Source organism: Anarhichas minor, unplaced genomic scaffold (genome assembly GCF_050575085.1).
Source record: "Anarhichas minor isolate MPS153535 unplaced genomic scaffold, ASM5057508v1 ptg000040l, whole genome shotgun sequence".
Lineage (NCBI taxonomy): Eukaryota > Metazoa > Chordata > Actinopteri > Perciformes > Anarhichadidae > Anarhichas > Anarhichas minor.
In genome coordinates, this window is record NW_027466486.1 from 8,024,548 (window position 1) to 8,038,074 (window position 13,527).

The window sequence follows — 13,527 nt, forward strand, 5'->3', positions numbered from 1 at the left end:
AGTGAACAGTATCACACTGTGTGGTTTATAATAATCCCGCTGTGATGATCTGTCCTGTGCAGCTTAGACATGCCTCGCATGGCAATGAGTCAGGTGACGTCCTGAGTCACTTCCATAAAGTAAAACTAAATGTCACATCATACATGAAAAAATAGTGGAGGAAGTAAAACAAAAAGTGTAATCTTTGAGTGCCAATCAAGAAATGTTTTTATTGTACAGGATGTATCGCAAACACTTGATAACTTACGCGACCTATTGATGGTTATTTCAATGTTTATGCTGCCAAATAGTCTGCTGGTGAATATAGAGAACAGCTATACAGCCAGCCTGCAGACCGTCTGCCTTGGAAAGGTCTGGATCCCAAAGACTAAATTACATCACTTCCCCGTACGGAGACAACCAGAGATCAGTAAATGGTATTACTACCGGAGAACATGAAATAATTTCATTTTATGTCCATTTCAAAGCGAAAGATCATCCTGTTCCACCAGCACTGCGGTCATTACGTTTCACAGAAACCACTAATGCACATACAATCAAGACTTTATTATATTCTGATCGTATAAAGAGTACGCATTAAAACATTGATCGTCAAATTATTTTGGCACTAAGGATACATTACTATGTGTAGTCTTGCTTCACGCTACACACCAGCAGGGATGCACTCACAATAAGTTGATTGTGGGGAATCCATTGTCAGGAAAATTGTTAATATTGTCACGAGTGGCTTGAAAAATCTGGCTCGCTCGCTATCATGGAAGACAAGTGAAAAATAAATACAGGAGTTATTATTTATCCTAGAATGTATTCAGGAGGACCTCATGATTTACGATTGTTATTTAACATTGTTGATTATTTGTTTTTTTACTAATAACGATGTTCACAAAAAAAAAATAAAAAATATTTGTTTCTTTACTAAATGCAAGGTGAAGTGATTCCAGTATGTTTTATTGCCATTTTAGGAGTTTAAAGTATATCTTTAGAGGATTATTGATGTAATATTGGGAATCGCAATTTTTGGCCAGGATAATCGTGACATGAAATGTTCTTATCGTCACATGCCTACACCCCAAATTTATTTCTTCTTAAGATGATTTTCTTGGCATTTCAGACATTTTTTTCACAGTATTTAGTAGAGATGTAGAGGAAACAAGGAGGTGAGGGGATGACGTGTGACAAAGGTCCCTAGAATGAAAACAAGGACGCTGTGATTACATGACACATGCATCATCCACTGGGACGGACCGCCCAATTTTCCTACTTTTTTTATTTTTATTTAAATGTTTTTCTATTTTCTTGACTTAAAGTTGATAAACCTGTATGGGATTACCAGAGAACATGATATCATCAAACATAGGTTTGAATAAGGGCATCTTAGAATTAAGTTCTTCATATATAAAACAAAAGAATCTGCAGAAAACGTTGCAGTAACTTTCTATGTTCTCACCATGTCTCGATGTTCCAGGTTAGCATTGTTCTCCAGCAGCTCCCTCACCACCTCGATGTGGCCCTCCTTCGCTGCCGAGATCAGCGAGGTCCAGCAGTCCTGCACACACACACACACACACACACACACACACCACCGGTTACCTCCAAAATCCGGTTGGACAAACGTCTGTTCAAGTGGTACGTGGGACGTCCCGGGAAGTGGTCAAAGCACTGTATACCTACCAGCTGGTCATACCAGGTGCTCACGGGGTGTCGCATTGGACAGACAGGAGTGTCGGAGTGTTTAAGTAAAAAAAAAAAGACAAGTGCAACCAACTATTGTATGCAACGCTTCTCCTTTCTCCTTCTGCTGGTGCGAGAGTGAGCGCAAGCTTCAGTGTGCCATGTGTAATAGCGGGTTACACGTGCACGTGAGATGTTAATGAGAGGTGTAGCGTGTGAGCATGCGTGTGGAGGGTATATGCGTGCTAAAGTGTGTGTGCGCGTGTGTGTGTGTGGGGGGGCTGGCTTCTGAAGGCACAGGGTGTTGGCCAGCAAGTGGATCCTGCCATTTAGTCAAAACGGCGAAGGTAAGAACGTGTAATAACTCGTCATTATGGCTCATCACAGCTCATAATAGCCGTGGACTGAGCCCGAGTGTGGTGAGTTCAGCAGGATGGGACATCAAGGCCGCTCGAGTGGATAATGTGGTTCAAATGACCGCATTGTTTTTCACCTGTGCCTGGACTCCCAATGTTGAATGAAACGCCACAGGTGTGCGTGTTTGTGAGGGCGTGTTCGTATTAGGCGGTTTGGGATGTTATGTGTGTGTGCATGCTTACAACATCGTCCAAGTTAACGTTGGCTCCTCTCCTAATGAGCTCTTGCACTATCTCCAGATTGCCCTGCTCTGCCACCACCATCAGGGGAGTCTGTCCATTCTGAAATAGAGAGAAGGGAGTTAAACCGTGATAAAGAAAGATTTTAATGACACTATTTTCCCTGTTACCCTCTGAGAACTCCCTTGGAAAAGAAAAGGCAGGGAGTGATAGTATTTGCTGATTTAACTTAAATCCTATACTTAAAAATAAACCGATCCCTTAAAGCAACATGGACTGAAAGGCTTCTCTATCAGTCAAAGTTCAAGTTTTAAGGTTAAAGATGGTGTTCTCATCAAATCTCATGAAAATTAATTTACATACAGGTACATGCATGACATGTGACCTCGTGAATATACTTAAAGGGTAAATACTTCACTAAAACACCTAAACACACGTTTAACGTGGATTTGGTTGACTAGTGAGTGGTTACAGCAGCAGGATGGTTTGGAATGTGAGATTGACATGAAAATGAACTGTGGGGTTAAGGAAAGGAAGGAACGGGTCACGCAGTGTAACAGCGTCATCATTGATGTTTATTAATAGTTTTTGGACAACAGCTGGGGTCTATGGCACAGAAGAATGACCACATAGGGTTTAATGTTCATGTTTTGTTTTGTAAAAAAGCCTTAAAAGTCAAAGAAAACATTTCCTGGGGGACTGAATGCTTTTTATTGGCACTATAGCTCATACATATATCTGATACATAATGTTAACCCTTCATAAACCAAAAACAATATCAACTACTGTGTCTTCTCTTCTCATCTCGGGATTGTTTCACTCAAGCTTCACAACAGATTCTAGTTTCCTTTCACTCGTCACATGATCTCAAAGAGCCTCTCGTTGCTTCATACTGCTCCCCAAAATAAACGAGCTGAGCCAGCCCGAGGGGTTGTTGTGATACGGCTGACTTACATCGCTCCTGCTGTCCACATCTCTGAACTTGTCCAAGTGGGCTTTGATGGCGGCCAGGTTCTCCTCCTCCACGTAGCTGAACAGGCTCTGGATGGCCAGAGAGGTCATCTTCAGGGAGTTGGTGGTATCCATGGCGGGCCGCTAACCACCTGTGCACCGCTGCAGAGCGAGAGGAAAACAGATGAGCGTCCACAGAAGAAGGCTAAAGATGCTGATGGCATCTATCGGGCTAGCACGGCTACATGTACCACTGAGAGAGAAGCAGGGATGTTAAAGCCGGGAAGAGGGTGTGGTGCGTCTTTGAAGTCATGCTCGGCAATAAACAAGTACAGTCCAAACCCAGCACATACGCACAAACATAAAAAAAAACAGAGGAGGCATCTTTTTTTTTTTACTATAAACGTCACAAGATACAATCAGAGAAGAGGATCACATTTTAAAAAAATCTAATATAAAGAAGAAAAAAACATGGAAATTCTTTTTTTTTATGCATTTGTATCTTACCGGCATACAGCCACACTTCCACAGATGAATTGGAGCGCAAAAAAATAAATGGTATATTATGTGTCTGTTTTCAACCATAATGCAAAAGTGTGCTTACAATCGGATAATGCACTGAACATGCTCATTACACAGAGGCTAACCGGGTCACTTGGTTCAAGTTCAGTTTTAGATTCCGCCTGCCTGCTCGCGCTGAAGACATGAACCTTCTGCTCGGTATAATGAAGGCAGGCCAGTAACAAGGCTCCAATCCAGGACGTCCACTAAGTCCTCAAATACCACTGAAGACAAAGAACAGTCTCTAAACTCTGATCCTTTGATTGTAGTGATCATGAGGACAATCGGTGCACTCGACTGTGTGCTCCAATTATTTCAAGGCCGAGCTCCGTTCTACCCTCCTCCGCTGCCTGGAATTGGACTTTGGGGGAATTTGTGAACACTGAAGAAGAAAAGTTTATTTCTGAAGGCAGAATAGGAGCACACCGTTTCACTGAAACTGCTTTGCACTGATGGGAAAATGGGAGTAGAACGCCGGTAGGTAAATGTCTGCCTCTGACAAAAATCAATGCAGACGGCCCAGTTTGCAGAGATTACCTATAATTAGGCTCCAGCGTTCTAAATAATTATTTTAAACCCCTGAAACAGACTAGCATGAGAGTCACCTGGAGTTCAACAGCAGTCCTCACACAAGACATTTCTGTTACCATTGGGCCCTGACAAGAAAATATTAACATACTGTAAAATATCTAAGCTTCCCAGACACTGAATGCATCATTTCAGCTGACAAAAGAAACTCCCTCAAACATGGGTTTTAGCTGTAGCGGGTATTCAGCCAATCGATGAAAAACTCATTAATGATTCATAAAGTTGGGCTCGTCCATCACGGTCAGACTCACTTCCTGCCACAGCAACACAGAATTAAATCAGCTGCAGTCACTCACTGCTTGCAAAGTTGCCTTGGCAATGGCTTTCACATTAAGATTAGCAAACACGCTGCTCAATATTTCAACATAATCTGTGAGAGCTCAGGCTCAGGTCAACGCTTAAATGTCACATGCCGGTCGGGCCCACAGTCAGTTGAGTCAGAGCAGCTAGCCCATGAATATCTACACATTCTTTCTTTATTCTGAATTCCTTATTTCTTCAGTCAGGGATCACCTGCCGACCCCTCTCCCACGTCAAGACAGTGTCACACAAAAATGAGGGGAAAAAATCCTTTGTTTACATTGAAGGATATATAAGCCTGTTGACACACCCTCCTCAGCTCATTGTCTCTCAGCACAATAGGTGGACGATAGCGCCACACAAGAACCAATCAGTAAACATTTAGCTCGCTCTCTGTTGAGCAGAGATCCGATGGGAGCAAACCCACATCCTTTAAAAACTTAACACACACACACCTAGAGACACAGCAGAGACAAAACACCAATAAAAACAGTAAAAAGCTATTAGAACAAAGGATTAAAGCTTTAAAAAGACACAGTCTCCAGAAAACACTAAAAAGGTGAACAAACGCCTTACCTTAGTGTAGGGTGAGGCTGATATTGATGTGGCCACTCAACAACACCAATCGTTATCCCTCGTTCACTCGCAAACAGAATCAACAAGCAGTGCTCAGCATCCCCCTTCACTCACGGCTGAATATTAGATGAGGGGGGCTGGCCGACGCCCATCTCTCTCCAACACAATAGGCACACGCGACCCGATTTCCATTCATTGCATGCACTGCTGAGCACCAAATTATATCGATAAAAGGGGAGAGGAAATAAGATGCTGGCTTAAATCGTGTAAAAGTCAAATGTGGTTGAAATCAATGGGAGTGGCTGCTGGCTTGTTATTTTAAGCTGTGTTTAATTGACTCAATCAATTGAAGCCAAAATGTTAAGACTAATTCGGAAACACTGTAGTTTTATTCAAATATCTACTGAAATGTATGTATCAATGTATGATTTATATTTCAGAGTAGGGCTGAAAATAACAACTCTTTTCATTTCAGACTAATGTGACAATTTCTAAATTACTCGATTCAGCATTTGGTCTATAAAATGTGACAAATAATATCGTCTCTATAAAGAAGGTATTACTGCTTTTAGCATACATTTACACACAAGAATAAGACATTTTGAATAAGGAAATTAGTTGTAAAGTAGATACAATGACCAAACAGGTGAGGGAATTTTTCCAGCATTCACACTAAAACATAAAAAAATATATATATATATATTCTTCATATAACCGTAAAGCAGGAAAACACAGATGATGTCTTGGTATAGATATCTCCGGTTTTACTACACACCAGTATTCTGTTTCATCAAAACATATAAAAACACCCGGATCTACTTTCAGATCATATGTGGTTCAGTGTTTATGTAACAACACATTTGATATGGTCATCAAAACTCATAAAACTCTGTCAGCTGTGAACACAGATTAACAGGAACCTGGGAGGCCACACTGGATACCATCTCTAAATTTAACAAGTCAGCGCTTGTTGGGTGTGAAACTGCTGAGGATTCGGTTCCCCTGTCACATACCAAGGTCTGCTTTTTACATCCGCACAGTTTTATTCTGAAAATACCAGGGTCTGCATTTCACATCAGCACAGTTTTACTTTGAAAGGGTATCTATTTAACCCAGTAAACCTTCTGCTTGTGATGCATTAATGTGGGTATATGCTGCACCTGCAATTTAAGAGCAACATGTCTAATAGGAGCAGGTTTGGCGCAACAGCCCTTCTGACTGCGGCTTGTCAAAAAAGTAGTTAAACATCTGGATAAGACACTCACACACGCGCACACACAGAGAGAGAGATATTACATGCGTGGCCTCACATATGACCAGATAAAGAAAAGTAAAGTATTAATCTACTTTTATCTGGTGTGTATTGTTCGGGTTTTGACAAGGATGTTACGAGCGGACTGACTTCCCGTGTTTACTACTGTCACTACGACGCAACAGCGAAACACTCGCTAGCCAAACTGCCAGCGGCTAACGCAACAGGCTAACGTTAGCTCAGAGTGGCTAGCTCTCCAACAGGTCCTCACACTTGTTTCACCTCTAAAAGGAGAGAAGAAGAAGAAAAAAAGTACAGTGCACAACGTGACGATGCTCTTACCTAGGCTGGGCTGCTCTGTGTTTTGATTCTCGCGCGGAGAATTTAGTCAGAAACACCGTTTCCACATGCTGAGGCTGCGGTGTTTTAACGGTGTAACGTGAACCTGCCACATACAGGACAGTCCGTAGCTCCGCCCACTACTACCCGTGGTTAGAGGGGCGTCTCATGTGGCGGAGCAGAAGGGGTCAGAAACCCCAAAATCTTATTGTCTACATTAGAACAGGACCCTAACGTTTTAGATGTTTTAACTGTCAGGACTAACTGTACCAGGAAATAGTGTACTTTTTTACTATTTTTGCAGATTCACATTTTATAAACCCTATTATGAGCATGTAAAATACTATGCATTGTTTTCTAGTACATAAAACTACTAACAGTATATAAAACAGTTACAACCAGCTGCAACAATAACATGCTGCTTGTGAATGCATCAGTGACAATAATCTAATATGATATAAACGATAAAACACTCATTGGGTAATTATTCCTGCATAATCAATATTTTTGATACTTCCAATACTTCTGTTGAGTACAATTTTAAATTCTGAACTTTTACTCATGATAGATTGCTTGAGTAAGAGATCGGAATACATCCTCCACCACTGATTCGCACGTACAGCCTCTACTCTATTTCCTAATATGTTTATGCATACATGTAGTAAACAATAGATAAGGGACTTAAAGATGATGGTCAATTTATTAGACTATCAGGCGGGAACCAAGGGAGGGCATATCCAAAAAACAGTGGCCGCCCATTCTGCATAGACTGAATAGGTTTGACACGTGTGTACTGGAATATTTCATAGTGGTTTGGAAGGGAAGACTAATGTCAGAACTACTTAAAACACTGTTGAATAATCTTAAACGAACGCTTTCATTATAACATTTAGCAGCATATGCAATTTTCACAGCAGCCATTTTGACTTGTAATTGAAAAGCACAAGGGTTACTGACAACATCAACTAGCTCCATCATTGTGTCCACTCTGACGGAATACAGAAATTATTAATTTGATCATTTACATCTGTGCTTTTCCTCCTGTGACATGTCAAAATGGTCTTTTTGAAAAAGGCCTTTTGCACCAATTTTCAGTGGTTAGGTACAGGACAGTATATTGTGACATGAGCCACTAAATACCCATGGCACTTTTCAGCATCATATGTAGTGAGCACCGACGGGACTTTGTAAAATATCATATTGCAACACATTTGTAGCAATGCAATTATAGCAGTAAAAGCAAAAGGTGCGATTAACAAATGAAAAACATCTGCATGACATTTAGGCAAGCTAGTTCCAAGGCTTTGGTTTCGTGCATGTTTGGTATTTTGTGCTGGGAAACTAATGAAATTAGTTTTACCTGAGCTTTTCCTGCTAAAACAATTAGTCTATTGTCTAAAGTCTATCGTAATAATGCAGTAAAATTGCAACGCAACAATGCAAGGACATGGTGTGTTGTTGGGATTTTCCCTTTGCATTTTGACATCAGTTTTTCTGCTGATATTAATCTCAGTTATTGGACAAAACAAATTAGACATATATTTTGAAACATCACTTTTAGTGTTTAAAAATAATTTCTCTTTATTTTGCCACATAAATCAGAATTTTAATGGACTGTTATACAAATCTTTCAATAAATTTCCTTCTGACACAAAAATAACCGTTATGTTACACAGGCGCGCAGACACACACACACACATACTACATGGACACATTTGCACACACAAACACGCACGCAGGCACGCATGCTCACATACATACAAAACAAAAATACGCCAATTATGATTTGGCACTTTGGACATATGGAGCCATTTGCATTGATCTGCTGGTTTGGTTGGCCATGCAGTGCAATAATCGCTTTGTTTGTAGAACGACATCCCTTTCCCTTAGGTGGGCCACACTCGCCTACACAAGGCCCAGGCAACAAATATAGTTTACATGAGACCACATCGACATGTACGGATCACATGAATACTGACACACACGCACACGCACACGCTCTTATGGCAGGAATATGCAAATGTTAGAAAATCTTGAAATGAAATGGAAAAAGCTCCCCCTCTGCTGCTTTGTTATTATTTTACATAACACAAATGCACCAAACCAACTCAAATTATTGACAATTGGAAGAAAACAAAATGTACGACGAAAGTGTTTATGATATTGTGGGCTTGAATTTCCCAGACAACAGACAACAGTGAGGAGAGGTGCCTTTCCTAAAATAAAAAATGTCTAATGATACAAAAATCACACGGGTGGCTGTTTGAACTGCTGCGTGTTATAAAGAGTAAACTGGATGATTTGAAAGGCTTAAGGAGAGCCGTGAACCGAAACCATGTGAGGAACCAGCGTCTCTCTCGCCCTACAGTAAATGCACCCTGAAATAGCCTCTATTCTAACATAAGTGCACACAATATGAAATAAAACCATTTACCACAACATGGTATGTCTTTGAATTTGTGTACATTACTATTATGTCACACACATAAATAACCTTCAGATGTTCTTGCAGACAGATGTAAATTCCTTATTCCAAATTCCACTTCCATAGTTCGCAGCCTGACCACAATGTGTGCTTTTAATGCACTGTGTATCAATTTGGAAACTTTTCTTTTACATTCTATTGATTTGTAATAATTATGGCTACAAAACCTTTTGACAATTAAATACATATTCAGTAAATGCGGTATTTTGACTAGATTTGTTATTTTGAATAAAACTGTGTTCAACAGTGATGTTAACAATCTACTGTGTTTCCCGAATTATACCATTTTATTATTTAGGACTTGTATTAAATAGTTTTGCATACTTACAGAGGCACGACATTTGAACACAGGTCAAAAAACAAACAAATCACACCCCTGAAACCAGGTCAGAAATCCTTAAAGACAAAAATGGAAATCCCAACAGCATACATGAAGTCCCTTTGAAAAACACATTTGTCTGACGAGTGATGTTGGTCAAAAAAGCAGCAGATATGAAAAATAAAAATAAAAAAAGAAATCCATTTAGTAACCGTTGAGTGCCTCTTTTAGACTTTCCACTGGTGGAGATGGACGAGATCTGAATTCATCTTTGGGACTCTGTATGTCATCGGATTCATCCCAGAAAACAAAAGCATTGAGAATGGATCTGAAATAGTGTCGTCACAAACATCTAAATACAAAACACGTACAATGTGAAGTCTTCTCCAATAAAGATATTTTTAAAAAGACAGAAATCAAACAATGTTTTGAGGATCCTAAGGCCTGTTTGAAATTGGCAGCTGATGATAAAGTAATGTTTCTTTTACATGAAAACATTTTCCATTTCCACCTAACAGAGGCTTGTATCCAGACAATGACAAAAACCCTCCACATACTGCACGCCTCATCTGTTTGTATAAACTGAAACTGCAAAGAGGTTCTTGCAGTGTGCCATCCAACGGTTATTTCCCCAGCCGAGTAAATAGAGGGTTTAAGGCAGCTTGGAAGTCTTCATTTCCACTAATGTAATGTAAAGTAACCACCATCACTCGTTAGTTTACACTATGGCCATTGTTACATCCTGGTCTCTTATCCATGTCAGAAAGTGTGATTGCTGTCATCCTTGCTACTGGAAGTTTTGACAGAACATTGACTTGTGTTTTCCGTCGGTTAGGATTCTCAGAGCATCCGATATTTGGTTCTTTGTCAGGTAAATAGACTCGCCACACTCCAGCTCTGTGTTTTTATTTTGTCTCAGTGTTCCTGCTGCTGAAGGGACTGTGTGTCGCTGTCCAGAGCCTCATGTGGCTTTGTCTTTCTGGTTGCAGTTGTTGTCTGTGCTGTTGTGGTCTGTCTGGTTGTCCTTTAGGCCGTCCTGCTGCTCTTTGGCCTGCCGGCGTCTCGATTTGACAGGCAGGGCCACGACCACCAGCAGGCAGAGGAGATGTAAGCAAAAGTACCAGGACCTGCGCCGACATTCCAAAATGAGAAATATTTCAACACTGTTTATTATAAGTAATAGTTGGAGCACAAAACCAGATAATAAGTGCAGGTCAGAACGTTTTTTTTACCCATAGTGTGGCTAAAAAACTAGGGATGGCAATGCTAGTCAGCCGCTTTGGTCCAGGCCAAAATATCTTAATAACTAATGGATGAATTGCCATTTCGTGCAGTCATTCATGCTCCCAAGAGGATGCATCCTAATGGCTTTGGTGATCCCCTGACTTTTGCTCAGGTCAACATTTTTGTGTTTAGTGCTAATTAGCAAATGTTAGCATGCTAACACACTAAACTACTGTGGTGCAGTGTACTACTGTGTTCAACACTATACTAGGCATCAGCATGCTAGCATGGTCATTGTTAGCATGTTAGCATGGTCATTGTTAGCATGCTGACATTAGCATTAGCGCAGTGCTTGAATACAATTACTCTATGAACAACAGTTGTGCATAGTAGTTATGAGAAAAGTGGTGCTATTGACAACGCTGTATTATGCATCACAATAAGTCATAGTTAGGGATGAGAGTCTAATTATGTTTCATATATGAGGAGAAAAAGAAAAATTTGGTTTTGTTAAAACATTCTTTTTTTGCCTAAACAGCTCATGTTTTGCTAACACAGGAATGAAACGAGACAACCAACCACGTGCTGATTTAACTGCAGTCTATAGTGGTCTGTATTGAACTCAAAGCAATATTTCATCACTTTCAACACACTATTCAATCAAACACACAAACCTGTAGAATTTGAGTGAGCGTCCCACAGCGAGGAGGACAAATGGCGCCACTGTGTAGCTGATGGCAACCTGAGTCCCCGCCCACGTGACGACATCATAGATGCGCTTGTGCGAGTCAGAGACCTGGAAGTACGGTCTGATGTTATGTCTTACCTTGGAAGAGAAGAAAAACATTGAGAGTGAATGACACGTAAACCTTGAAATTGCGTCCCACTCATTTTACTGTACAATAGACAAGACTTGAATTGAACCAATTAAGTTCCTGAAATCTTTCATGGCAGCTGGCATTACTGCCTACTTCTGCTTATAATCTGCTCAAGCTTCTCTTTTCCCTCTCTCTATGTTTTTTCTCCATTTCATAACTCTTTAAAGAAATCCATCTCTGAACACGTCTGTGTGGGCAGTGGCCAGTAGTTTTATAGTGTAACCGGGTCAATGGTCTTTAGATAAAGAGGAAGAAAGCCCCTGCAGGAACTCACCTGCACGGCAAATTTACTGTGCGGTCGTTTCAGTTAATCAACCCTTTGTGAGTAGATTATCTAGAATTACAGTGCGAGTTTCCCCCCCCCCCCCATGTAGCACCACTCCACGGTCTGTACATAAATATCCTCCTACTTTTACAAGACTCGAGTAAAGATGTCTGGCTTAGCACAGATTAGTGGTAATGGCCTCACACCTCAACATGAGGTATAATACTTTATCATTATCCCCTTACTCTCCATAAATGAACCGCGCTGTGTGTTTGTGGTTCTGCTAAGTAACAGTGGTGAATCTAAAGAGCTCTTTGACAAAATGTCAACAGCGACTGTTGGATTCACCCTCGATATCGTGATTCATGAGCTGCACGAGCTGCTGCCACTCCAGAATTATGATTTGTATTCATTTGTCTTAATCTGGCGGGGGAAAATCTCCAACAATGGGTTCTGTATAGACAAAGACAATGTGTGTACTCACTGCACGTGCAGCCATGGTCATGGCAATGCCAGTGAGGAAGGTCAGGTAGTAGCCAGGGTACACCCCGTGCCACATGGCCGACAGCAGGAAGGTGGCCGCCATGGGGTTGATGCGACAGCGCTCATAGCACACCCTGGGGAACACACATCGCGTGTTTGGGTAAAACAATTCAAGTAGAAATAAATGAAAGCCACTGGCCACACAAATGAAACAAATGAAACTTGATCACATTATGAACTGCAATATAAGCCATCAATGTTTGTTTTTGTGTTTAAAACAGAATACTTTGTGATTTGTATGTATTTTACAATCATTATGTGGCATTTTGCTGGACTTGAGATATGCAGATGTGCAGCATACATTTAAGTAACCCTCGACAGCCAGCTCTCGGACAAACTGAGCGAGGTACATTATTACAACCTGAATACTTTTACCTTTTGAGCCAAAGAGCTGTCTGGATGTTCCAGTTGTCTAGGAACATCTTGAAACTGGTGGCGAACTGAAATTGGATCCAAAACAATACACGTCAGGCTTTAGTTGAGAAAAAGGACTTTGTGTGGATATAATGGGTCTCATAAAAAGAGCCTAACCTCAATGTCCAGAATTCTGAGATTTGATATCAGGTCCCACCGTGGGGAGCCATCTTTGTTGTATCCATTGAAGCCAAATCCGGCAGCGTTGTTGATAGCATCAGCTGCAGGAGAAAGGCAGTGCTCACAAAACATTTGTACAATGGCAACAGTGAAGGAAGACGACAGCTCCATATCCTTTAAATACATTAGTTTGTGAAGAAATGACAGAAACAGATGGAGATCCAGCATCACATGTATTTGTCATTGATAAGAATGAGGAGCTGCAGTTTTCAACTCAGCACTAGATGGCACTGTTGCGTCAAGGAAATGCTGTTAAATAAGAGTTACATACTGTACAGACTGCTTTAAAAATAACCAAATTCCACAGCTCAGTGAGTTCAAACTACAGAAGTCAGCAAAATAAAACCAAAGCAGTAACACCTCTGTTTTAGTCCTGAATTGAGCA

At 40.8% G+C, this 13,527-nt stretch overlaps 2 protein-coding genes across 5 annotated transcripts in view; both read right to left on the bottom strand.

The window, feature by feature from the left end:
* kidins220a (kinase D-interacting substrate 220a) overlaps positions 1-6,988 on the bottom strand; it is a 41,942-nt gene extending 34,954 nt beyond the window's left edge. For 3 of the 4 annotated variants that reach the window (XM_076108700.1, XM_076108703.1, XM_076108702.1), the window contains exons 1-4: positions 6,838-6,988; positions 3,222-3,380; positions 2,271-2,369; positions 1,448-1,546 (exon numbers count right to left, since the gene is read on the bottom strand). In XM_076108700.1, the coding sequence (XP_075964815.1) occupies positions 1,448-1,546; positions 2,271-2,369; positions 3,222-3,353 (330 nt within the window). In that variant the 5' untranslated portion in view covers positions 3,354-3,380; positions 6,838-6,988. Of the gene's footprint in view, positions 1-669; positions 750-1,447; positions 1,547-2,270; positions 2,370-3,221; positions 3,381-6,837 lie in introns of those variants that run through there. The other variant, XM_076108701.1, reaches the window with a different exon arrangement.
* Positions 6,989-8,389: 1,401 nt separating this feature from the next.
* Positions 8,390-13,527, bottom strand: part of mboat2a (membrane bound O-acyltransferase domain containing 2a) — a 35,371-nt gene continuing 30,233 nt past the window's right edge. The window contains 5 exon segments of the mRNA XM_076107832.1: positions 8,390-10,765; positions 11,537-11,688; positions 12,490-12,622; positions 12,924-12,988; positions 13,080-13,183. Coding sequence (XP_075963947.1) covers positions 10,600-10,765; positions 11,537-11,688; positions 12,490-12,622; positions 12,924-12,988; positions 13,080-13,183 — 620 coding nt within the window. The 3' untranslated portion in view covers positions 8,390-10,599.